Source organism: Phyllobates terribilis, unplaced genomic scaffold (assembly GCF_046119375.1).
Source record: "Phyllobates terribilis strain yellow unplaced genomic scaffold, ASM4611937v1 Scaffold_3__8_contigs__length_932513732, whole genome shotgun sequence".
Taxonomy (NCBI): Eukaryota; Metazoa; Chordata; class Amphibia; order Anura; family Dendrobatidae; genus Phyllobates; species Phyllobates terribilis.
The window spans coordinates 646,706,488-646,734,398 of record NW_027362763.1 but is presented as its reverse complement, the minus strand read 5'-3'; the positions used below and the strand labels follow the sequence as shown (position 1 = coordinate 646,734,398).

At 51.2% G+C, this 27,911-nt stretch overlaps 1 protein-coding gene across 3 annotated transcripts in view; it reads right to left on the bottom strand.

Annotated features, from left to right (window-relative positions):
* CUL9 (cullin 9) overlaps nucleotides 1–27,911 on the bottom strand; it is a 171,862-nt gene that overhangs the window by 68,298 nt on the left and 75,653 nt on the right. For all 3 annotated transcript variants that reach the window (XM_073671636.1, XM_073671638.1, XM_073671637.1), the window contains exons 32-34: nucleotides 15,868–16,032; nucleotides 15,633–15,796; nucleotides 15,467–15,560 (exon numbers count right to left, since the gene is read on the bottom strand). In XM_073671636.1, coding sequence (XP_073527737.1) covers nucleotides 15,467–15,560; nucleotides 15,633–15,796; nucleotides 15,868–16,032 — 423 coding nt within the window. The remainder of the gene's footprint in view (nucleotides 1–15,466; nucleotides 15,561–15,632; nucleotides 15,797–15,867; nucleotides 16,033–27,911) is intronic.

Genomic DNA, 27,911 nt, shown 5'->3' with positions numbered 1-27,911 from the left:
AGACCCTGCCTTGCACCTATGGACCGATGGATCCCGTCTCGCAGACCCTCAAGGGAAGTTCCACACGGGATATGCTGTCACAACGGACCTAACAGTCCTCAAGGCTGAAGCTCTACCACCATACATGTCTGCACAAGAAGCTGAACTTGTAGCTCTCACAGAAGCTGGAACAACGGCGAACATATATACCGATTCTAGGTATGGACATGGAATTTGCAATGATTCTGGACTCTTGTGGAAGTCTAGAGGATTCATCACAGCTGCAGGTACACCAGTGAAACATGTCTCATGGATTAAGGCCATAATGAAGGCCCTGGAACTACCCATTCAGGTTGCTGTTATCAAGGTCAAGGTTCATGGAAGGCTAGAATCCAGAGAAGCCAGGGGCAACCACCTAGCTGACCAAGCAGCCAAGACTGCAGCAGTGGAGAATGTGTCATCAAAGTGGCAGGAAAAGGAAGAAGAGATGGGGGAGACCCTGCAAACCGTAGCTGTGGCGCTCACTAGAGCAAGAGCCAAAGAACAGCCGGCGGAAGACCATACAAGTCCAGCGGAGACACGAGTGGAATCCAGGGGGGTCAAGATGCCTGAAGAAAAATTGTGTGAGGAACAAAGGAAGACCCCCCACTGAAGAAGTCAAGCAATGGAAAGCGGCAGGAGCTGTGCTGGCAGGTCGCAAAGATTCAAAGGTCAACTCGACTCTTTACCAAGTGGATGGGAAGCCTTGCTTGACTAGACGCATGTACTCAGCTGTGGCAGCATGGGCTCATGGGCCTACACACAGAGGAAAGAATCAAGCCTTGGCATGTATCAAGAAACTGTATTTTGCACCCGGAATCTCTTCCACTGTGACTGCGTACTCAAAATCCTGCTCTGTCTGCGCTACCTGCAACCCAACGTGTACGGCACGGGTCCCTCTCCAACACCTGGCTAAACCAGACTACCCTTGGCAGAGAATACAAGTCGACCATATCCAAATGCCTAAAGCAGGAAAATAGGAGTACGTTTTGGTAGCCGTGGATATGTTCTCAGCCTGGCCCGAGGCCTACCCGGTTGTCAACATGACTGCTAAAGTCACAGCCAAGAAACTGATCACCGAAATTGCCTGCAGATTTGGAGTTCCCCAAGTCATAGAATCGGATCAAGGACCAGCTTTCACAGCAAATATCTACAAAGAACTCTGGAACATGTTGGGAACAGATTTGGGCCTCCACACTCCATACCATCCTGCCAGTTCAGGCAAAGTGGAGAGAATGAATTCCACACTCAAGACCCAGCTCTTGAAAATGACCTAAGATCATCCCCTCCCCTGGCCCGACCTACTCCCCATAGTATTGTATCATATCACACACACTCCTCAGGCCAAACATGGGCTGACTCCCTATGAAATTTTGTTTGGGACCCCACCCAAGATAGGAGAGATTAGGCCCCAAGAGTTGTCTGAAACACATGAAAGAGTGGTAAAATTTGTGATTGCCTTGTCTAGAGAATTGACTAACACCCGCTCTCCAGTATCTGCTTCTCTCCCAGAATCTACAGGTGATGCAGTACATGATTTCATCCCAGGCGATCTAGTGTATGTGAAGAAGTTTGTCCGGAAAGACTGCCTCCAGCCGCAGTTCGAGGGACCGTACACTGTGCTTCTCACCACCCCGACGGCTCTGAAGCTTGAGGGCAAGAGCACCTGTATTCACGCCTCCCACTGCAAGAGAGACAGAACGAGTCTATAAAAGATGACTACCTTCTTCTATATCCTTTCCATATGCTTACTGTCTGTCCCAGGGTGGACAGCTACCACACAGGGGTAGATACCTTCTTCTTCTCAGGTTGGTTGGGAGGGCTCAAGGGATTCCTCCAACAAGTTTGTCTAGTAATGGGAGGTCTACTAGTATTGGGCCTGGTGGTCCTATGCTGCATAGTCCCCTTATACAGGAAAGCTATAACCAATGTTGTCCCAACCTCCGGGACCTTTCTGAATCAAGAAACCACATCTCTGTTACATGATGATACCAGTAAGGAAGATATGGAGAAATACACTCCTTTGAACAAGCCTGACCAGACCCCCCATGACAGAGTCCAACTGAAAGATTTAGTTTAGGATCAGTTGGGAGAACTCCATGTGTCATTTAGGGTAGGGCTCAATTGTTCGGGGGCGTCCCATAAGGGGGCTGCTTCTAAGATGATTGGGTGAAGAAATCCACCTCCCCTCTCCCCACACATGGACAGTCTCAAAGGCCCCGAAGCAAGGGAAAGCTTAGTGTTTAGGGGGGAATGTCAGGGTAAAAAAGAATGTATATATATTTTCTCTACTTTTATACGCTTTGCTTATGTACTAACCACCATTTTGTGTCTTATAACAATAAGCTTTCCTTGCTACGTATTACTCAAATCGAAACTTAAACTAAGACAGTTCCAGTGTTGCCAAGACTTATTTCAGAGAAACGAAACAAGATTATAAGCTGACGGCTGCAATATCTGCCCAGAGACTGAGATAAGGAGATGTGGACCAATCAGGAGTGGTCAGACACTGGACTTTCATGGCTTACCCGCTCCGGACAACCTCTTTCCCCTCCCATTATGTAGTGTATTTAGGTTTGTGTATGTAGGAATAAACACAGAACATTGCTGAGAACGTTGTCTGTAGTAGTCTTTTGAGCGTGCTCCGAGTTTGAACCAGCTTGTTGTCGGACTCATTCTTTGAATGGTTGACCCATGCTCATAGCCTTAATTTGGAGTGACTGGAGGACGAGTGGAATGTCATCACGACCCCCACACAAGAAGACATTATCAGGGGGCTAGCTGCTACTAGAAGCCGGGAGCAGGCCACGCTCCTTCGCATCAGACTGCAGACAAGGAGACATTATCATGGGGCTGGCTGCTACTAGAAGCTGGGAGCAGGCCTAGCCCCCTCACCTCGGACTGCAGACAAGGAGACATTATCAGGGGGCTGGCTGCTACTAGAAGCCGGGAGCAGGCCACGCTCCTTCACATCAGACTGCAGACAAGGAGACATTATCAGGGGGCTGGCTGCTACTAGAAGCCGGGAGCAGGCCTAGCCCCCTCACATTGGACTGCAGACAAGGAGACGTTATCAGGGGGCTGGCTGCTACTAGAAGCCGGGAGCAGGCCTAGCCCCCTCACCTTGGACTGCAGACAAGGAGACATTATCAGGGGACTGGATGCTATTAGAAGTCAGGAGGAGGCCACGCTCCAATACAATGCAGTGAAGGAAACACTATCAAGGGACTGGCTGCTACTAGAAGCGGAGAGCAGGCCACGCTCCCTCACTTCGGACTGCAGACAAGGAAATATCAGTGGGCTGGCTGCTACTAGAAATCAGGAGCAGGCCTAGCCCCCTCACCTCAGACTGCAGACAAGGAGACATTATCAGGGGGCTGGCTGCTACTAGAAGCCGAGAGCAGGCCACGGTCCCTCACATCAGACTGCAGACAAGGAGACATTATCATGGGGCTGGCTGCTACTAGAAGCCAGGAGCAGGCCACGCGCCATCACCTTGGATTGCAGACAAGGAGACATTATCAGGGGGCTGGCTGCTACTAGAGGCTGGGAGCAGGCCACGCTTCTTCACATCAGACTGCAGACAAGGAGACATTATCAGGGGGCTGGCTGCTACTAGAAGCCGAGAGCAGGCCACGCTCCTTCACATCAGACTGCAGACAAGGAGACATTATCAGGGGGCTGGCTGCTACTGGAAGCCGGGAGCAGGCCACGCTCCTTCACATCAGACTGCAGACAAGGAGATATTATCAGGGGGCTGACTGCTACTAGAAGCCGAGAGCAGGTCACGCTCCTTCACATCAGACTGCAGACAAGGAGACATTATCAGGGGACTGGCTGCTACTAGAAGCCGAGAGCAGGCCACGCTCCTTCACATCAGACTGCAGACAAGGAGACATTATCAGGGGGCTGGCTGCTACTGGAAGCCGGGAGCAGGCCACGCTCCTTCACATCAGACTGCAGACAAGGAGATATTATCAGGGGGCTGACTGCTACTAGAAGCCGAGAGCAGGTCACGCTCCTTCACATCAGACTGCAGACAAGGAGACATTATCAGGGGACTGGCTGCTACTAGAAGCCGAGAGCAGGCCACGCTCCTTCACATCACACTGCAGACAAGGAGACATTATCAGAGGACTGACTGCTACTAGAAGCCGGGAGCAGGCCACACTCCTTCACATCAGACTGCAGACAAGGAGACATTATCAGGGGGCTGGCTGCTACTAGAGGCTGGGAGCAGGCCACGCTTCTTCACATCAGACTGCAGACAAGGAGACATTAACAGGGGACTGGCTGCTACTAGAAGCCGGGAGCAAGCCACGCTCCTTCACATCAGACTGCAGACAAGGAGACATTAACAGGGGACTGGCTGCTACTAGAAGCCGGGAGCAGGCCACGCTCCTTCACATCAGACTGCAGACAAGGAGACATTATCAGGTGGCTGGCTGCTACTAGAAGCCGGGAGCAGGCCTAGCTCCCTCACCTCGGACTGCAGACAAGGAGACATTATCAGGGGACTGGCTGCTACTAGAAGCCGGGAGCAGGCCACGCTCCTTCACATCAGACTGCAGACAAGGAGATATTATCAGAGGACTGACTGCTACGAGAAGCCAGGAGCAGGCCACGCTCCTTCACATCAGACTGCAGACAAGGAGACATTATCAGGGGGCTGGATGCTACTAGAAGCCGAGAGCAGGCTACGCTCCTTCACATCAGACTGCAGACAAGGAGACATTATCAGGGGACTGGCGGCTACTAGAAGCCGAGAGCATGCCACGCTCCTTCACATCAGACTGCAGACAAGGAGACATTATCAGGGGACTGGCTGCTACTAGAAGCCGGGAGCAGGCCACGCTCCTTCACATCAGACTGCAGACAAGGAGACATTATCAGGGGACTGGATGCTACTAGAAGCCGGGAGCAGGCCACACTCCTTCACATCAGACTGCAGACAAGGAGACATTATCAGGTGGCTGGCTGCTACTAGAAGCCGAGAGCATGCCACGCTCCTTCACATCAGACTGCAGACAAGGAGACATTATCAGGGGGCTGGATGCTACTAGAAGCCGAGAGCAGGCCACGCTCCTTCACATCAGACTGCAGACAAGGAGACATTATCAGGGGGCTGGCTGCTACTGGAAGCCGGGAGCAGGCCACGCTCCTTCACATCAGACTGCAGACAAGGAGATATTATCAGGGGGCTGACTGCTACTAGAAGCCGAGAGCAGGTCACGCTCCTTCACATCAGACTGCAGACAAGGAGACATTATCAGGGGGCTGGCTGCTACTAGAAGCCGGGAGCAGGCCTAACACCCTCACATTGGACTGCAGACAAGGAGACGTTATCAGGGGGCTGGCTGCTACTAGAAGCCGGGAGCAGGCCTAGCCCCCTCACCTTGGACTGCAGACAAGGAGACATTATCAGGGGACTGGATGCTATTAGAAGTCAGGAGGAGGCCACGCTCCAACACAATGCAGTGAAGGAAACACTATCAAGGGACTGGCTGCTACTAGAAGCCGGGAGCAGGCCACGCTCCCTCACTTCGGACTGCAGACAAGGAAATATCAGTGGGCTGGCTGCTACTAGAAATCAGGAGCAGGCCTAGCCCCCTCACCTCGGACTGCAGTGAAGATGACATTATCAGGGGGCTGGCTGCTACTAGAAGCTGAGAGCAGGCCACGGTCCCTCACATCAGACTGCAGACAAGGAGATATTATCAGGGGGCTGGCTGCTACTAAAAGCCAGGAGCAGGCCACGCTCCATCACCTTGGATTGCAGACAAGGAGACATTATCAGGGGGCTAGCTGCTACTAGAAGTTGGGAGCAGGCCACGCTCCTTCACATCAGACTGCAGACAAGGAGACATTATCAGGGGACTGGCTGCTACTAGAAGCCGAGAGCAGGCCACGCTCCTTCACATCACACTGCAGACAAGGAGACATTATCAGGGGGCTGGCTGCTACTAGAGGCTGGGAGCAGGCCACGCTTCTTCACATCAGACTGCAGACAAGGAGACATTAACAGGGGACTGGCTGCTACTAGAAGCCGGGAGCAGGCCACGCTCCTTCACATCAGACTGCAGACAAGGAGACACTAACAGGGGACTGGCTGCTACTAGAAGCCGGGAGCAGGCCACGCTCCTTCACATCAGACTGCAGACAAGGAGACATTATCAGGTGGCTGGCTGCTACTAGAAGCCGGGAGCAGGCCTAGCTCCCTCACCTCGGACTGCAGACAAGGAGACATTATCAGGGGACTGGATGCTACTAGAAGCCGGGAGCAGGCCACGCTCCTTCACATCAGACTGCAGACAAGGAGACATTATCAGGGGACTGGCTGCTACTAGAAGCCGGGAGCAGGCCACGCTCTTTCACATCAGACTGCAGACAAGGAGACATTATCAGGGGACTGGATGCTACTAGAAGCCGGGAGCAGGCCACGCTCCTTCACATCAGACTGCAGACAAGGAGACATTATCAGGTGGCTGGCTGCTACTAGAAGCCGAGAGCATGCCACGCTCCTTCACATCAGACTGCAGACAAGGAGATATTATCAGGGGACTGGCTGCTACTAGAAGCCGAGAGCAGGTCACGCTCCTTCACATCAGACTGCAGACAAGGAGACATTATCAGGGGACTGGCTGTTACTAGAAATCAGGAGCAGGCCTAGCCCCCTCACCTCGGACTGCAGTGAAGATGACATTATCAGGGGGCTGGCTGCTACTAGAAGCCGAGAGCAGGCCATGCTCCTTCACATCAGACTGCAGACAAGGAGATATTATCAGGGGACTGGCTGCTACTAGAAGCCAGGAGCAGGCCACGCTCCTTCACATCAGACTGCAGACAAGGAGATATTATCAGGGGACTGGCTGCTACTAGAAGCCGGGAGCAGGCCACGCTCCTTCACATCAGACTGCAGACAAGGAGACATTATCAGGGGACTGGCTGCTACTAGAAGCCGAGAGCAGGTCACGCTCCCTCACATCAGACTGCAGACAAGGAGACATTATCAGGGGACTGGCTGCTACTAGAAGCTGGGAGCAGGCCACGCTCCCTCACAATGCAGACAAGGAGACATTAACAGGGGACTGGCTGCTACTAGAAATCAGGAGCAGGCCTAGCCCCCTCACCTCGGACTGCAGACAAGGAGACATTATCAGGGGACTGGCTGTTACTAGAAATCAGGAGCAGGCCTAGCTCCCTCACCTCGGACTGCAGTGAAGATGACATCAGGGGGCTGGATGCTACTAGAAGCCGGGAGCAGGCCACGCTCCTTCACATCAGACTGCAGACAAGGAGACATTATCAGGGGACTGACTGCTACTAGAAGCTGAGAGCAGGCCATGCTCCTTCACATCAGACTGCAGACAAGGAGACATTATCAGGGGACTGGCTGCTACTAGAAGCTGAGAGCAGGCCACGCTCCTTCACATCAGACTGCAGACAAGGAGACATTATCAGGGGACTGGATGCTACTAGAAGCCGAGAGCATGCCACGCTCCTTCACATCAGACTGCAGACAAGGAGACATTATCAGGGGGCTGGATGCTACTAGAAGCCGAGAGCAGGCCACGCTCCTTCACATCAGACTGCAGACAAGGAGACATTATCAGGGGACTGGCTGCTACTAGAAGCCGAGAGCATGCCATGCTCCTTCACATCAGACTGCAGACAAGGAGACATTATCAGGGGACTGGCTGCTACTGGAAGCCGGGAGCAGGCCACGCTCCTTCACATCAGACTGCAGACAAGGAGATATTATCAGGGGGCTGACTGCTACTAGAAGCCGAGAGCAGGTCACGCTCCTTCACATCAGACTGCAGACAAGGAGACATTATCAGGGGACTGGCTGTTACTAGAAATCAGGAGCAGGCCTAGCCCCCTCACCTCGGACTGCAGTGAAGATGACATTATCAGGGGGCTGGCTGCTACTAGAAGCCGAGAGCAGGCCACGCTCCTTCACATCAGACTGCAGACAAGGAGATATTATCAGGTGGCTGGCTGCTACTAGAAGCTGAGAGCAGGCCACGCTCCTTCACATCAGACTGCAGACAAGGAGATATTATCAGGGGACTGGCTGCTACTAGAAGCCAGGAGCAGGCCACGCTCCTTCACATCAGACTGCAGACAAGGAGATATTATCAGGGGACTGGCTGCTACTAGAAGCCAGGAGCAGGCCACGCTCCTTCACATCAGACTGCAGACAAGGAGACATTATCAGGGGGCTGGCTGCTACTAGAAGCCGGGAGCAGGCCTAACACCCTCACATTGGACTGCAGACAAGGAGACGTTATCAGGGGGCTGGCTGCTACTAGAAGCCGGGAGCAGGCCTAGCCCCCTCACCTTGGACTGCAGACAAGGAGACATTATCAGGGGACTGGATGCTATTAGAAGTCAGGAGGAGGCCACGCTCCAACACAATGCAGTGAAGGAAACACTATCAAGGGACTGGCTGCTACTAGAAGCCGGGAGCAGGCCACGCTCCCTCACTTCGGACTGCAGACAAGGAAATATCAGTGGGCTGGCTGCTACTAGAAATCAGGAGCAGGCCTAGCCCCCTCACCTCGGACTGCAGTGAAGATGACATTATCAGGGGGCTGGCTGCTACTAGAAGCTGAGAGCAGGCCACGGTCCCTCACATCAGACTGCAGACAAGGAGATATTATCAGGGGGCTGGCTGCTACTAAAAGCCAGGAGCAGGCCACGCTCCATCACCTTGGATTGCAGACAAGGAGACATTATCAGGGGGCTAGCTGCTACTAGAAGCTGGGAGCAGGCCACGCTCCTTCACATCAGACTGCAGACAAGGAGACATTATCAGGGGACTGGCTGCTACTAGAAGCCGAGAGCAGGCCACGCTCCTTCACATCACACTGCAGACAAGGAGACATTATCAGGGGGCTGGCTGCTACTAGAGGCTGGGAGCAGGCCACGCTTCTTCACATCAGACTGCAGACAAGGAGACATTAACAGGGGACTGGCTGCTACTAGAAGCCGGGAGCAGGCCACGCTCCTTCACATCAGACTGCAGACAAGGAGACATTAACAGGGGACTGGCTGCTACTAGAAGCCGGGAGCAGGCCACGCTCCTTCACATCAGACTGCAGACAAGGAGACATTATCAGGTGGCTGGCTGCTACTAGAAGCCGGGAGCAGGCCTAGCCCCCTCACCTCGGACTGCAGTGAAGATGACATTATCAGGGGGCTGGCTGCTACTAGAAGCCGAGAGCAGGCCATGCTCCTTCACATCAGACTGCAGACAAGGAGATATTATCAGGGGACTGGCTGCTACTAGAAGCCAGGAGCAGGCCACGCTCCTTCACATCAGACTGCAGACAAGGAGATATTATCAGGGGACTGGCTGCTACTAGAAGCCGGGAGCAGGCCACGCTCCTTCACATCAGACTGCAGACAAGGAGACATTATCAGGGGACTGGCTGCTACTAGAAGCCGAGAGCAGGTCACGCTCCCTCACATCAGACTGCAGACAAGGAGACATTATCAGGGGACTGGCTGCTACTAGAAGCTGGGAGCAGGCCACGCTCCCTCACAATGCAGTGAAGGAGACATTATCAGGGGACTGGCTGCTACTAGAAGCTGGGAGCAGGCCACGCTCCCTCACAATGCAGACAAGGAGACATTAACAGGGGACTGGCTGCTACTAGAAATCAGGAGCAGGCCTAGCCCCCTCACCTCGGACTGCAGACAAGGAGACATTATCAGGGGACTGGCTGTTACTAGAAATCAGGAGCAGGCCTAGCCCCCTCACCTCGGACTGCAGTGAAGATGACATCAGGGGGCTGGATGCTACTAGAAGCCGGGAGCAGGCCAAGCTCCTTCACATCAGACTGCAGACAAGGAGACATTATCAGGGGACTGACTGCTACTAGAAGCTGAGAGCAGGCCATGCTCCTTCACATCAGACTGCAGACAAGGAGACATTATCAGGGGACTGGCTGCTACTAGAAGCTGAGAGCAGGCCACGCTCCTTCACATCAGACTGCAGACAAGGAGACATTATCAGGGGACTGGATGCTACTAGAAGCCGGGAGCAGGCCACGCTCCTTCACATCAGACTGCAGACAAGGAGACATTATCAGGGGACTGGATGCTACTAGAAGCCGGGAGCAGGCCACGCTCCTTCACATCAGACTGCAGACAAGGAGATATTATCAGGGGACTGACTGCTACTAGAAGCTGAGAGCAGGCCACGCTCCTTCACATCAGACTGCAGACAAGGAGACATTATCAGGGGACTGGCTGCTACTAGAAGCCGAGAGCAGGCCACGCTCCTTCACATCACACTGCAGACAAGGAGACATTATCAGGGGACTGGCTGCTACTAGAAGCTGGGAGCAGGCCACGCTCCCTCACAAGGCAGTGAAGGAGACATTATCAGGGGACTGGCTGCTACTAGAAACTGGGAGCTGACCACGCTCCCTCACCTCGGACTGCAGACAAGGAAATATCAGTGGGCTGGCTGTTACTAGAAATCAGGAGCAGGTCTAGCCCCCTCACCTCAGACTGCAGACCAGGAGATATTATCAGGTGGCTGGCTGCTACTAGAAGCTGGGAGCAGGCCACGCTCCTTCACATCAGACTGCAGACAAGGAGACATTAACAGGGGACTGGCTGCTACTAGAAATCAGGAGCAGGCCTAGCCCCCTCACCTCGGACTGCAGACAAGGAGACATTGAGGGGACTGGCTGCTACTAGAAGCCGGGAGCAGGCCATGCTCCCTCACAATGCAGTGAAGGAGACATCATGGGGCTGGCTGCTAATAGAAGCAGGCCACGCCTCCTGATTTGTAACATAATGTCGCATAAGGGAGGGGGAGCAATAAGGAGCAGCTCCAGTGTTACACGGAATTACAAGTACTCAAAGGGTTACAACCAGAATGTTCATGTTATCTTTATAGTTTATGAAGGCTGGGCACTAGAATAACTTTTTATTCCCCCGGAGTATTCCTTTAAGTAGGTTTGCGTATACCTGGAAGGAAGCAGATCTTTTATGCTGTTTGTCAAGGAGATCAATCCGCTCAAGCAATTGGGAGACTTTACTTGCTCTCTCTTTTTTTAGCCTGGATCCATGTTTTATTAGTGGCCCTCTGAAGACGCATCGGAGTGCTTCCCATTGAAATAGTAAGGCCATTTCATCATGGTCGTGAAGATTTCTGAAGGAGTCCATAGTTTCACGAAGGTCAGAGACACAGAGAGAGTCTAACATCTGAAGCCTTGTTGGGAGTGGGGCGTAGTCAGATTACCATATACATCATCTGACCATATGGCAGATCCTGTCTGAGATGTAGGTTGCAATGTAAGCAAGTGATGGCCAATTAAGAGAAAGCCTATGCGGCTACGCGTCCAGTGTGAAGGAGAAGAATACGTATAATCCTTTATGTCCAGATGTAGTATCCTCCATTCATCGACCAGTTGGAGAGACTGGAGCACGTTTAGACTCCTGTCAGGGGCGCGTCCAATGAAGGATCCAAGACAAAATTAAAGTCACCTCCAATGGAGGATAGGGCCCTCCGCAAAATGTTTTAGTTTAAGTATTGATGGATTGTCTTAACTTAGAGACAATTATGGAAATAGATGTTTGCCATAGTAAACATTTTGGGATAGAAAGAGATCTCAAACAACAGATACCTCTGCCCCGTGTCAGACCATGTTTCTAGAATAGTATGCGGCAGTGGCTTGTGTCTGCCCCTCCTACCACCTTAGGCCTCGACCCCACTATCAGTATTTTTTCTCAGGAGTGGGTGATAAATGCAGAATTGGTGACTTGTTTCTATTAGACCTTTTCTCTGATTGTTCCTCACCTGGTTTTGGCTCCCACTCCTGAGAAATAATACTGACCGAATACTGATGAAATACTGATAGTGGGGCTGTAGTCTTAGACTCCAATACAACACTTGTACTGTGGCCCAAGATGAATAATCTGTTAGTAATCTGAGGCATAGGATCGCCTCTAAAGCAGTGTCTTGAAGGACAGAAGATAAAACACCTGAGAACTCTTAAGTCTCCTGACATTCAATGAGCGAGGGAGGGAGAAAAAAAGAGGGAGAAAGAAAAAAGGATAGAAAGATTAAGAGCAAGAAAGAAGTATAGACATTCGATAGTGAGGTCCACCGCTCAGCGTCTGATCTAAGAGGTAGATTTCATGAATAAATCCAACACTAGGGAACTACGAAACAAGCAGATCCCAATGCAAGTCCCTAACTGAGGCTGGTCTTTACTGGCACGGGTCAAACATTCAGACCTAGGCTTCCTATAAGGGGGAACGTAATGTAAAGTAATACAGCCTGACATTACAGAAACATAATGTGAACTCAGCCTAAATGCCGTTGTAAGATATTATGTGACCGGAGACATTCTACAGAGTGGAGGATTGCCACTTAACACCATTTACCTAGATCTAATTCTAGGCGTCAAGAAATAAGTGAAGATCTGAAGACTGCCTCGTCAGGAAGATTCATTTCAGGAGCCGATATGACTGCAGGTCCTGGTCCCCCTCCAGTTCCTGATCCATTGGACGCCTTCTGCCACGTGCTGGACCTCTCGGTGGCGATGGTAGAGCAGGTGGTCAGATATGTGGATTCTGGGAACGTCCAGGGCCGATATGACTGCAGGTCCCGGTCCCCCTCCAGTTCCTGATCCATTGGACGCCTTCTGCTGGACCTCTCGTTGGCGATGGTAGAGCAGGTGGTCAGATATGTGGATTCTGGGAACGTCCAAGGCCGATATGACTGCAGGTCCCGGTCCCTCTCCAGTTCCTTACATAGTTACATAGTTTATAACGCCGAAAAAAGACAAGCGTCCATCCAGTTCAGCCTATTTCTTGTGCACTGCAGCTATTCCGCAGCGTTGATCCAGGGGAAGGCAAAAAAAAAAAAAACATGCGGTATAGGCCAATTTACATCATTGAGGAATGACCGTCAGATTAAATCCCTGGATTAATTAACTATCACTAAGCATAAGATGTAATTTTATTGTTCTCAAGAAAGGCGTCCATTCCTGATCCATTGGACGCCTTCTGCTGGACCTCTCGGTGGCGATGGTAGAGCAGGTGGTCAGATATGGGGATTCTGGGAACGTCCAGGGCACCACAGAATCTTATCATGTCATTGGGTCTTTTAAACTAGACAATGTCCCATTTTTCCGGATCTGCAGAGGAAATGGGTTCCCCCAGGACTACATTAGGCCCCCAGAAGGGCATCAAGTAGTGGTTTAAATACCCTTCATTTAACAGGTCATTTGTGATAGCTCTGTGAGCAGTTGTATGCTTCCATTGAAGTCAACAGGGCCCAAATCCCCCTCATAGTGGCCTCTATTACACTGAAGAAATGTATGCGACAGATAATGTCCCTTGGACGCTCGGGATCTGGGCCAAGAGAGTCTAGTTTTTGGTGGGCTCCATATCAATCGGATCACCAGGGATATTAGTGAATAATGTCCGCAGTGTTGGCATAATCGCTTGTGCATTGATGCTTTCAGGTACATCCCTTATCCGGATACTGTTGCGGCGATTGCGATTTTCTTGATATTGAACCATTTTCTGGCTGTGAAGATCCGGTGTTTATGAGCCTTACGATGGGCCACCATGTGTACGACATAGTCCTTGACTCTCTGCACCTGTCAGTAAGCGGTGCCAGGCTGGATGTGAGGGAAAGTATTGTATGGGGTCTCCAGCCTCTGTAGATACTGCTCCATGTCTTGGTACTAGAGATAGATGAAATGTGACGTTCCAGGTCATTAATGGCGTTCCCATATCAGAATTCCCTGTAGCTGGGGGGTGAAGTCCCCTGTGAAGCAAGTGTTGCTGAGTATGTGGTCTTCGGTGAAACTACAGAGCGACTTGTGGAGCGGTGATCTTGTGAGACTGACATTACGAGAGGAGACGTTGGTGCCAGCATTGGGTTCAGACGGCTTCTTCTGAGGTGAGGCAGTAATGGCACCATCTGTCGGGTGGGAAGAGGACCTTCCTTGATGGTCATTTCTGCTCATTTGAGCATCCGAGACAGAAATTTCATCTGCAAAAGGCTACGGCCCCACTATGAGTATCTGATCAGTATTTTACCTCAGTACTTGTAAGCCAAAACCAGGAGCGGGTGATAAATACAGAAGTGGCGACGTGTTTCCATTAGACCTTTACTCTGGTTGTAAGCCAAAACCAGGTGAGGAACAAATACGGAGGAAAAATACTGACCAATACTGACCACTGATAGTGGGCTCATAGCTTACAATGATGACACGGAGAAAGAACCAAGGGGACCATCTCCGGCCTCACTAGGTCATCTCATGGGCTACTGGACTAGGTGGTCCATGCTACTGTTGGCTTCATTTCTTTATTGTATAATTATTGAGAATTTTGGGAGATCCCATTACTCTTGTTAAAGCAAATAGACATGGAACATATTTCATTGGAAGGGTGAAAAGATATTTTGGAATGGACAGGAAAGGTTTTGATTACCGCGGCCCAGAGAAGTTCTCGACTGTTGTTATACATGGAGTCTACAGAACTCCAGAAGGACTATGCAGAACGTGCCTCAGGACAGACGACCACCGTCCACACCATAGGGAGCAGACTTATTGGGCTTGTGACAGCACTGGTAGACTAGTTATAGAGGTCTAACACATTCAAGTCCCATTAGTCCTACATCTTGGGTTTTGGGCCTTGTGGGGACGTTGGAGGTTTCCCTCCGGTACAATTGGTTATAGCAAAAATATTCTACCAACCCAGGAAATCTATCGCAAAACAGTGGCTGGCAAGTGGTCCTCCCTCGCTCTACGAAATATTCCACTGTCTCTATAATACAAACGTAATGGAGAAAAAGGTCTATATGAGAAGGCGAGGAAGAAAACAATGGGGTGGCTGATGGAGAGAAGACCACGAATTATGGGATTTTCAATTCACTAGTTCTTTAATAAACCTATACTATCTGATCTGCCAGGATGCCCACTGTGTGCCGCACCCCAAAAAAAGGAGGAGAAAAGGTGTTCTGCTGAAATATTAGTATGAACAATGGCTGTGTATGCTGCAATACATGCGTGTAATGGAGAACGTGCATGTGATCACCAACTCATCTGGTGGTGAGGCTGACACTTGTTTCAAGAAAGTTTCTTGATTAAAAAGAATATCTTCATCATCCATCAACATGATCCAGCAATATCATCATCCAACAACAGCATGATTGTCCATCAATAACAAACATCATCCAACAACAGCATGATTGTCCATCAATAACAAACATCATCCAACAACAGCATGATTGTCCATCAATAACAAACATCATCCAACAACAGCATGATTGTCCATCCATAACATCATATCAGCATCCATCAATATCCTGATCACCACCATCTCCACCCTCCTCGTGGGACGAGGAGTGGAGGACTCAGACCACACAATCTGCAGGGCATCATCCATGTGACTGGGCAGCACTCACCATGGCGGAGCAGTTGTAGTAGTCCTTGTGGGTGGGCTTCCAGGGCTTCAGGCAGCGCCAGCAGAAGCCGTGGTTACACTTGGCACAGGTCATACTACGTGGGGGCAAAACAGGTGATGAGACCTGGAAGTGTGGGTGAGAGAAGGGGCACAGGCATGAGACTTACTGAAGGCAGCCCTCGTTCTTCTCAATGGGGGCCTGGCAGCTGGGGCAATGCTTGGAAATCAGCTTGGTCAGGTGTTTGCTCTGCGCCTCCAGAGTCATCCCCTCGTAGAATCCCCCGTCGTCCATCCACTGAGACATGTGGCTGCAGCTGGCCGGGTGGTGAGCCTGAGGGGGACAGGAAGTCAGACCCTGACCGCACATTGTCACATCGTCACACTGCTGTGAGCGCGACTCACCTCCGGAAAGCTGCACCTGAAGCAGGACATCCAGGAGCACTTGGCACAGGCGGCTCCGTTCCCCAGACCTTCCTTGCACAAGATGCGGTCACAGCCTTGGGGGTTCGTGCACCACGTCAGGTTGGAGCAACTCTCCACAAAACCGCGCAGCAAAGCCTTCTCGTACTGCGGGAAAGTGCACAAGAGACATCTCCACTCGTATATGGACACATACATGCAGGGGGTCATCATCAGGACGACACTCCATATATACACATACATGTAGGGGGTCATCATCAGGAGGACAGTACATATATACACATACATGTAGGGAGTCATCATCAGGAGGACAGTACATATATACACATACATGTAGGGGGTCATCATCAGGAGGACACTCCATATATACACATACATGTAGGGGTCATCATCAGGAGGACACTATATATATACACATACATGTAGGGGATCATCATCAGGAGGACAGTACATATATACACATACATGCAGGGGGTCATCATCAGGAGGACACTCCACATATACACATACATGTAAGGGGTCATCATCAGGAGGACAGTACATATATACACATACATGTAGGGGGTCATCATCAGGAGGACAGTACATATATACACATACATGCAGGGGGTCATCATCAGGAGGACACTACATATATACACATACATGTAGGAGGTCATCATCAGGAGGACACTATATATATATACATATACATGTAGGGTGTCATCATCAGGAGGACACTACATATATACACATACATGCAGGGGGTCATCATCAGGACGACACTACATATATACACATACATGTAGAGGGTCATCAGCAGGAGGACACTCCATATATACACATACATGTAGAGGGTCATCATCAGGAGGACACTACATATATACACATACATGCAGGGGGTCATCATCAGGAGGACACTACATATATACACATACATGTAGGGGGTCATCATCAGGAGGACAGTACATATATACACATACATGCAGGGGGTCATCATCAGGAGGACACTCCATATATACACATACATGTAGGGGTCATCATCAGGAGGACACTCCATATATACACATACATGTAGAGGGTCATCATCAGGAGGACACTACATATATACACATACATGCAGGGGGTCATCATCAGGAGGACACTACATATATACACATACATGCAGGGGGTCATCATCAGGAGGACACTACATATATACACATACATGCAGGGTGTTATGCACACGCCCGGGCTAAGCGGCGTGTGCGTGTGATTGGTAGTGATTCCACTGGACCGTGCCGGAGAGTGAATGCCTGGAGGGGCGTGACTAAGTATTCACCCGATCCGACCAGGGTCGCACGACGGCATACGACGCCAGTGCACCAAGGAGGAACCGAGCAGAGGGACCAGGTGCTACTCCAGGACAGACCCCGGACACGGCTGTTGACCCACACAGGGAAATACAGGAACAGGCTGGTAGGCTGGCACACAGACTGGAGGGTAAAGGCAGGCACGACTGGTATGCAGGCAGGCGGGTATGCAGGCAGGGGGGTAAAGGCAAGCACAGCTAGAGTGCAGACAGGGAGGCACTAGCAGGTAGGAACACAGGCGGGATAGGACCCAGTACACACCGGGACTCAGGAACAATACAGGCAGAGGGTTACAGGCAAGCACAGCTAGAGTGCAGACAAGGCTGAGCAGGGAGGACAGGGCTCTGTTCACACGGAACAGACAGGAAGGGAAAGACAGAGCCAGATACTCACACAGTACTTGCAGAGACAACAAGCAGGAGTTAGGTACGAGTTCAGACTCTGCAGAAAAAGGAAGGGAACGGACATAGAGGCAAAGCAGGTAAAGGACAGGAGAGAGTTCAGACTGGAACTGAGTGTACGGAGGAGACCGACACTGCAGAGGGATACAGGAGCGGGTCTGGGAATACGGCCCCCAGAGAGGCGGAACGAACAGGCAAGGAGCGTGTTCAGACAGGACAGACCAGACGCAGGAGCGGGTCTAGGAAATCGGCCACTAGAAGGCGGAACGAACAGGCAAGGAGCGTGTTCAGACAGGACAGACCAGACACAGGAGCGGGTCTAGGAAATCGGCCACTAGAAGGCGAGAGGAACAGGCTAGGAGCGTGTTCAGACAGGACAGACAAGAGAACACAGAAAGGAGTCAGTTCAGACACGGGAGCTGAAACCGCAAAGCAGGAGACATACAGGACTCAGTTCAGACACGGGAGCTGATACCGCAAAGCAGGAGACATACAGGACTCAGTTCAGACACGGGAGCTGATACCGCAAAGCAGGAGACATACAGGACACAGTTCAGACACGGGAGCTGATACCGCAAAGCAGGAGACATACAGGACTCAGTTCAGACACGGGAACTGATACAAAAAGCAGGAGACAAGAGACGGGACCTGGCACCTTCAGAGTGCAAGCACACACTGAAGGAAACACTATGCTCAGGCAGGGATAGAAGGGAGCTGCTGAGCTATATACCAAGTGACAGACAGCAATAGGCTGAGGACGCACAAGGGGTGTGACCCACAGCAGGTACAAAAGGCAGGAAGTGATCGGGCGCCGCCCTTAAGCAGCAGAAACAGACACAAACAGACAGCATGGAGGGAAGCCAGAGAGACATTCTGGACAGGAGATGGACCACCTGCACAGTGGGAGATGGACCACCATGCAAGGACGCCGCCAGGTATGTTACACAGGGGGTCATCATCAGGAGGACACTACATATATACACATACATGTAGGGGGTCATCATCAGGAGGACACCCCATCTATACACATACATGTAGGGGGTCATCATCAGGAGGACACTCCATATATACACATACATGTAGGGGGTCATCATCAGGAGGACACTCCATATATACACATACATGCAGGGGGTCATCATCAGGAGGACACTCCATATATACACATACATGCAGGGGGTCATCATCAGGAGGACACTCCATATATACACATACATGTAGGGGGTCATCATCAGGACAGTACATATATACACATACATGTAGGGGTCATCATCAGGAGGACACTCCATATATACACATACATGTAGAGGGTCATCATCAGGAGGACACTCCATATATACACATACATGTAGGGGTCATCATCAGGAGGACACTCCATATATACACATACATGCAGGGGGTCATCATCAGGAGGACAGTACATATATACACATACATGCAGGGGGTCATCATCAGGAGGACAGTACATATATACACATACATGTAGAGGGTCATCATCAGGAGGACACTACATATATACACATACATGTAGGAGGTCATCACCAGGAGGACACTCCATATATACACATACATGTAGAGGGTCATCATCAGGAGGACACTACATATATACACATACATGCAGGGGGTCATCATCAGGAGGACAGTACATATATACACATACATGTAGAGGGTCATCATCAGGAGGACACTACATATATACACATACATGTAGGGGTCATCATCAGGAGGACACTCCATATATACACATACATGCAGGGGGTCATCATCAGGAGGACACTCCATATATACACATACATGCAGGGGGTCATCATCAGGAGGACACTCCATATATACACATACATGTAGGGGGTCATCATCAGGACAGTACATATATACACATACATGTAGGGGTCATCATCAGGAGGACACTCCATATATACACATACATGTAGAGGGTCATCATCAGGAGGACACTCCATATATACACATACATGCAGGGGGTCATCATCAGGAGGACACTACATATATACACATACATGTAGGAGGTCATCACCAGGAGGACACTCCATATATACACATACATGTAGAGGGTCATCATCAGGAGGACACTACATATATACACATACATGCAGGGGGTCATCATCAGGAGGACAGTACATATATACACATACATGTAGAGGGTCATCATCAGGAGGACACTACATATATACACATACATGTAGAGGGTCATCATCAGGAGGACACTACATATATACACATACATGTAGAGGGTCATCATCAGGAGGACACTACATATATACACATACATGTAGGGGTCATCATCAGGAGGACACTACATATAACCCTAACCCTAAGTAAATCTATTGGTAAAGGTGCTATTAACATGAGAATCTCCTCAGATCTCGGTAATAACCCGTCCAATCCACACAGGGAAGAAATCACCAGAGATGTCCAGAAATGATGTGTAATAATGAGAAATGATGCAGAGATAAAGTATTGCGCACACTTACTGAAATGTATTCAATACTTCATACAAAAGCCTTTCTTGGTGATAAATCTTCATGACTCCTCCTGTATGGAGAAACTAGTTGCAGACATTGCTCAGGTGCGATTTTGGCCCAGTCTTCCACACAAACACTCGTCACATCCTGAAGCTTCCGTGGTCTCCTTCTATGAGAGTTTTAGTTCCTTTCATACTTTTGCTATAGGTTTCAGGTTCGATGATCGGTTCGGCCATTCTAGCAGATTTATTTTCTTCCTCTGAAGCCAATTGAGAGATTCCTCAACTGTCTGTTTGGGATCATTATTTTGCTGGTAGATGGCAGCAGATTATTAGGAGGAATGTCTCGGGACATTTGTCCATTCATCCTTCCATCAATTATATTAAGTTTGCCAGTACGGTATGCCCAAAACAGCCCCACACTATGATGTTCCCGCCTCCAAACTTCACTGTTGGTATGGTGTTTTTGGGGTGATGTGCAGTGTCTTTTGGCCTCTGAACATGGTGTGTATTATGGCATCTAAAGAGTTCAATTTTTTTCTCATCTGACCAGACTATAATCTCCCAGTATTTCACAGGCTTTTCTAAATGTTGTTGCTCAAACTGTAAATGCGATTAAACATGCTTTTTGCTCAGCAATGGAGTCTTGTGTGGTGAGCGTGCATAGAGGCAGTGGAGGTTGTGTGGTGAGCGTGCATAGAGGCAGAGGAGGTTGTGTGGTGAGCGTGCATACAGACCATGCAGAAGCACCTTCCATGAATAGAAGGGTTAACAGCTTATCAATTCCAGAGAGAATGAACAAAAGAGAAATGTAAATCCCATCAGTATCTGGTGACCATCCATCACCTCCATCATCAGTATCCAGTGACCGCCTGTCGCAAAAATCATCAGTATCTGTTGACCATCCATCGCCTCCATCATCAGAATCTGGTGACCATCCATCACCTCCATCATCAGTATCCGGCGACCATCCATCGCCTCCATCATCAGTATCCGGTGACCGCCTGTCGCAAAAATCATCAGTATCTGTTGACCATCCATCATCAGTATCTGGTGACCATCCATCACCTCCATCATCAGTATCCGGCGACCATCCATCATCAGTATCCGGTGACCGCCTGTCGCAAAAAATCATCAGTATCTGTTGACCATCCATCGCCTCCATCATCAGAATCTGGTGACCATCCATCGCCTCCATCATCAGTATCCGGTGACCACCCGTCGCAAACATCATCAGTATCTGTTGACCATCCATCGCCTCCATCATCAGTATCCGGTGACCACCCGTCGCAACCATCATCAGTATCTGCTGACCACCTTCATCGTTAGTGTCTGGTGACCATGACCATCCATCGCCTCCATCATCAGTATCCGGCGACCATCCATCGCCTCCATCATCAGTATCCGGTGACCGCCTGTCGCAAAAATCATCAGTATCTGTTGACCATCCATCGCCTCCATCATCAGAATCTGGTGACCATCCATCGCCTCCATCATCAGTATCCGGTGACCACCCGTCGCAAACATCATCAGTATCTGTTGACCATCCATCGCCTCCATCATCAGTATCCGGTGACCACCCGTCGCAACCATCATCAGTATCTGCTGACCACCTTCATCGTTAGTGTCTGGTGACCAAGACCATCCATCGCCTCCATCATCAGTATCCGGTGACCATCTATCGCCTCCATCATCAGTATCCGGTGACCGCCTGTCAAAACCATCATCAGTATCTGCTGACCACCTTCGTCGTCAGTATCTGGTGATCGTGACCACCCATCGCCTCTATCATCAGTATCTGGTGACTGCCTGTTCCCTCCGTCATTAGTATCTGGGGGAAGCCTGTCGCCACTATCATCAGTATCTGGTTAGTGCCTGACCCCTCCAATCACTTCTCGTCACTTGCACACAGGATAATGAAGAGGTGGATCACAACATCTAGGAGAACTGACCCCAGATCTTCTGTGTATGAGGCTGGTGTCTCTTCATGTGATCCCAGACAGAAGGATGTGAGATTAGGGTTTTCGGGGTCAGATCATCACCTCCAGGACTCCTTGTTCTTATCTTCGTTATACTGTATCAGTGAGGCCTCTCCCAGGAGAAGATTTCATAGCACTCGGGGTTTCAGGAGGTGCTGGTCAAGCTCTTTCGAACCATCAAATGAGCGACAACAAGGACCAATTCATCTTCATATGCTTAAAATCCAGTATGGGAAGCCATTCACCCGGGGCTGTGGATCTGCATCCTTTCTAGAGCCAGTTGCAGCTTTTCTCTCGATATTTTACTCCCACGTTCCTCGCGGATTTCATGCGATGGGGCAGGTTAATCGATCAGGTCTACGTGGCTCACTCTCCATACAAGACTAATGAGAGTTTAACTGTTCTGAGTAGAAATTTCGTAGGACCCCCAAGGATAGGATTCAGTCCCTACAGCCCGTCCTCCTGAAGATGATGCATAATTACTATAATTTGGAGACTGGACAGTTTATGCTAATAACCGACTGGTGGTCTCTCCTTTGTTCCAACAGGCAGGATTCCAGCTGATTCGGAGCCTCCTCCCAATACCTGACAGACTCGGGGGGGCACTGGTCCTTATATCAGCTGGACACACTTTGTATTTGCATATATTTTTTTTACAAATTTCTTTAATGTACACCCCCCCCACTTACGTAGACTTTCATGCCTTCCCAAACTAGGTCTATGGACGTATACCCCAAATTCACTCTATTCTACTAATTTCCTGCTGAATGGACTCAATTTCCATCTGAGGGGACGATGAGGACCCACCACTGCTTATAATGAGAAGTGCGAAGGCGAATGGTCCAAGAGGCAAAAGGACCATCACAGCGTGATGTAATAACCTCATATCTGTCTAAGGTAGAAATAAAAAGTGACATGGAGCTTCCAGAAGTGGCCTCCTCAACATATCTGCCAGGCCTATCTCCTGTATTAGGTGACTAGAGGGTGGAGAGCGAGCCACAGACATCCTACACGGCAACCAGGCCTATCTCCTGTATTAGGTGACTAGAGGGTGGAGAGCGAGCCACAGACATCCTACACGGCAACCAGGCCTATCTCCTGTATTAGGTGACTAGAGGGTGGAGAGCGAGCCACAGACATCCTACATGGCAACCAGGCCTATCTCCTGTATTAGGTGACTAGAGGGTGGAGAGCGAGCCACAGACATCCTACACGGCAACCATGCCTATCTCCTGTATTAGGTGACTAGATGGTGGAGAGCGAGCCACAGACATCCTACACGGCAACCAGGCCTATCTCCTGTATTAGGTGACTAGAGGGTGAAGAGCGAGCCACAGACATCCTACACGGCAACCAGGCCTATGTCCTGTATTAGGTGACTAGAGGGTGGAGAGCGAGCCACAGACATCCTACACGGCAACCAGGCCTATCTCCTGTATTAGGTGACTAGAGGGTGGAGAGCGAGCCACAGACATCCTACACGGCAACCAGGCTTATCTCCTGTATTAGGTGACTAGAGGGTGGAGAGCGAGCCACAGACATCCTACACGGCAACCAGGCCTATCTCCTGTATTAGGTGACTAGAGGGTGGAGAGCGAGCCACAGACATCCTACACGGCAACCAGGCCTATCTCCTGTATTAGGTGACTAGAGGGTGGAGAGCGAGCCACAGACATCCTACACGGCAACCAGGCCTATCTCCTGTATTAGGTGACTAGAGGGTGGAGAGCGAGCCACAGACATCCTACACGGCAACCAGGCCTATCTCCTGTATTAGGTGACTAGAGGGTGGAGAGCGAGCCACAGACATCCTACACGGCAACCAGGCCTATCTCCTGTATTAGGTGACTAGAGGGTGGAGAGCGAGCCACAGACATCCTACACGGCAACCAGGCCTATCTCCTGTATTAGGTGACTAGAGGGTGGAGAGCGAGCCACAGACATCCTACACGGCAACCAGGCCTATCTCCTGTATTATGTGACTAGAGGGTGGAGAGCGAGCCACAGACATCCTACACGGCAACCAGGCCTATCTCCTGTATTAGGTGACTAGAGGGTGGAGAGCGAGCCACAGACATCCTACACGGCAACCAGGCCTATCTCCTGTATTAGGTGACTAGAGGGTGGAGAGCGAGCCACAGACATCCTACAAGGCAACCATAAACCCACTGGTATCCGCAGAACCTCAGGCCGCCAATCAAGTCTTCCTGCATGGGGACACACCAATATGGAGGAGGCACATAAATCAATATTCTACATATCGGACCTGCCTGTAACCACGGAGAAGGCTAGGAGAGAGGAGATTCCCTCCTTCTGTCAGGACAAGACAAAGATGTAATCACTACTGAGGTATACGAAGACCCATCACTACTGCGGTAAATGATTTAAGAAATTCAAAAACAGCCTGTCGTATGGTTGTTCCCCAACCCCCGGACACTCCAGGACAGGGCATTTATCAGGAGCATCCTCCACCATGAAATATATTGGGTTGCACTCCCATAAAGAGCTACAAAACGTCCACCCTACAAAAACTGCACTCCAACAAGGCAACATTTGTAGACCTGCCCCTATACTCGCTGAGGGTCGGGGGACCAAGTCTTTATTGGGACTGGCCAAGAACGGTGCATAAATTGTCTCACATTAGGCCAATACTGAGAATGCATATTCCGGAGGGACCCGCTGCACCGAGTGTGACCACCACGCTACCAGCTTTCCTCAACCCTCCATCCCTTTCAAACCTGCAGAGGTCCTGGCGTAATAAATGGTCACTCCTGATGCCACAGCCACGATCCTCCCTTTCATGAAGCGGCTGCTCATGTCTGTCCAGACACTTAAGAGCAGATTTGGAGGTCTCAAAGAATGATGTTGATGCCAAGGCCGCCAGCCTGAGCTTGGCCTGACAAATCATGGAGTACTGCACACCCAGAGCCCGCAGTCTTTTCTTTATAGCCACAAATTTAGACCACTTTCTCCAGTCTCTAGCCTCCAGTCCTGCTGCAGCTAGCCGATGGGCTTGGTGAAAGCTGCTGTAACCCGGTATCTTCCCCTATCTCGTCCTGACATGAATCATAAAGCGGGAGCGGCCTGGTGAATTCCCGTCGCCGAGGAGACCGGGCCGGTCTGTAACGGAGAAGAACCAGGGGTTGTTGACGTAGGAGTGATTGCTCCAGTCTCACCACTGCATCTCTGTTGACCTCTTGCTGCCGCCTTTCTCTTCTAGAATGTACGGGCGCCATCTTGGATTTCCGCTCCCTCACTGTTCTCTCCTTTGCTGGATTTCCTGATGCAAGTCATAGTGAACAGAGCTCGCTCTTTCCTGATCCGCGACACTTAAAAGGCTGATCCTACCGATAATCATCTGCCGCGAGCATTTTAATACTTTCAGGACGCATGACGTGGGAGCTCCTCTGCCACATGTTTCTGTACAGTCACAGCCAGGTAACGGCCTGAACCCCAAGCATATAACGTCCGGCCCCTCGACCCCCCAGTGTTTAACCTCCGGCCCCTCGACCCCCCAGTGTTTAACGTCCGGCCCCTCGACCCCCCAGTGTTTAACCTCCGGCCCATCGACCCCCCCAGTGTATAACATCCGGCCCATCCACCCCCCCAGTGTATAACCTCCAGCCCCTCCACACCCCAGCGTATAACACCCAGCCCCACGGTGTATAACCTCCGGCCACTCGCCCCCCCATGAGCGGCCACACAGAGCCCCATACAGACATGGAGGGAGAACATGAGCGGCCGCACAGAACCCCATACAGACACGGAGGAGAACATGAGCGGCCGCACAGAGCCCCATACAGACATGGAGGAGAACATGAGCAGCCGCACAGAGCCCCATACAGACACGGAGGAGAACATGAGCGGCCGCACAGAGCCCCATACAGACACGGAGGAGAACATGAGCGGCCGCACAGAGCCCCATACAGACACGGAGGAGAACATGAGCGGCCGCACAGAGCCCCATACAGACACGGAGGAGAACATGAGCGGCCGCACAGAACCCCATACAGACACGGAGGAGAACATGAGCGGCCGCACAGAGCCCCATACAGACATGGAGGAGAACATGAGCGGCCGCACAGAGCCCCATACAGACACGGAGGAGAACATGAGCGGCCGCACAGAGCCCCATACAGACACGGAGGAGAACATGAGCGGCCGCACAGAACCCCATACAGACACGGAGGAGAACATGAGCGGCCGCACAGAGCCCCATACAGACACGGAGGAGAACATGAGCGGCCGCACAGAGCCCCATACAGACACGGAGGAGAACATGAGCGGCCGCACAGAGACCAATACAGACATGGAGGAGAACATGAGCGGCCGCACAGAACCCCATACAGACATGGAGGAGAACATGAGCGGCCGCACAGAGCCCCATACAGACATGGAGGAGAACATGAGCGGCCGCACAGAGCCCCATACAGACATGGAGGAGAACATGAGCGGCCGCACAGAGCCCCATACAGACATGGAGGAGAACATGAGCGGCCGCACAGAGCCTCATACAGACATGGAGGAGAACATGAGCGGCCGCACAGAGCCTCATACAGACATGGAGGAGAACATGAGCGGCTGCACAGAGCCCCATACAGACATGGAGGAGAACATGAGCGGCCGTACAGAGCCCCATACAGACATGGAGGAGAACATGAGGGGCCGCACAGAGCCCCATACAGACATGGAGGAGAGAACATGAGCGGCTGCACAGAGCCCCATACAGACATGGAGGAGAACATGAGGGGCCGCACAGAGCCCCATACAGACATGGAAGAGAGAACATGAGCGGCCGCACAGAGCCCCATACAGACATGGAGGAGAACATGAGCGGCCGCACAGAGCCCCATACAGACATGGAAGAGAGAACATGAGCGGCCGCACAGAGCCCCATACAGACATGGAGGAGAACATGAGCGGCCGCACAGAGCCCCATACAGACATGGAGGAGAACATGAGCGGCCGCACAGAGCCCCATACAGACATGGAGGAGAACATGAGCGGCCGCACAGAGCCCCATACAGACATGGAGGAGAACAGGAGCGGCCGCACAGAGCCCCATACAGACATGGAGGAGAACATGAGGGGCCGCACAGAGCCCCATACAGACATGGAGGAGAGAACATGAGCGGCTGCACAGAGCCCCATACAGACATGGAGGAGAACATGAGCGGCCGCACAGAGCCCCATACAGACATGGAAGAGAGAACATGAGCGGCCGCACAGAGCCCCATACAGACATGGAGGAGAACATGAGCGGCCGCACAGAGCCCCATACAGACATGGAGGAGAACATGAGCGGCCGCACAGAGCCCCATACAGACATGGAGGAGAACATGAGCGGCCGCACAGAGCCTCATACAGACATGGAGGAGAACATGAGCGGCCGCACAGAGCCCCATACAGACATGGAGGAGAACATGAGCGGCCGTACAGAGCCCCATACAGACATGGAGGAGAACATGAGGGGCCGCACAGAGCCCCATACAGACATGGAGGAGAGAACATGAGCGGCTGCACAGAGCCCCATACAGACATGGAGGAGAACATGAGCGGCCGCACAGAGCCCCATACAGACATGGAAGAGAGAACATGAGCGGCCGCACAGAGCCCCATACAGACATGGAGGAGAACATGAGCGGCCGCACAGAGCCTCATACAGACATGGAGGAGAACATGAGCGGCCGCACAGAGCCCCATACAGACATGGAGGAGAACATGAGCGGCCGCACAGAGCCCCATACAGACACGGAGGAGAACATGAGCGGCCGCACAGAGACCAATACAGACATGGAGGAGAGAACATGAGCGGCCGCACAGAGACCAATACAGACAT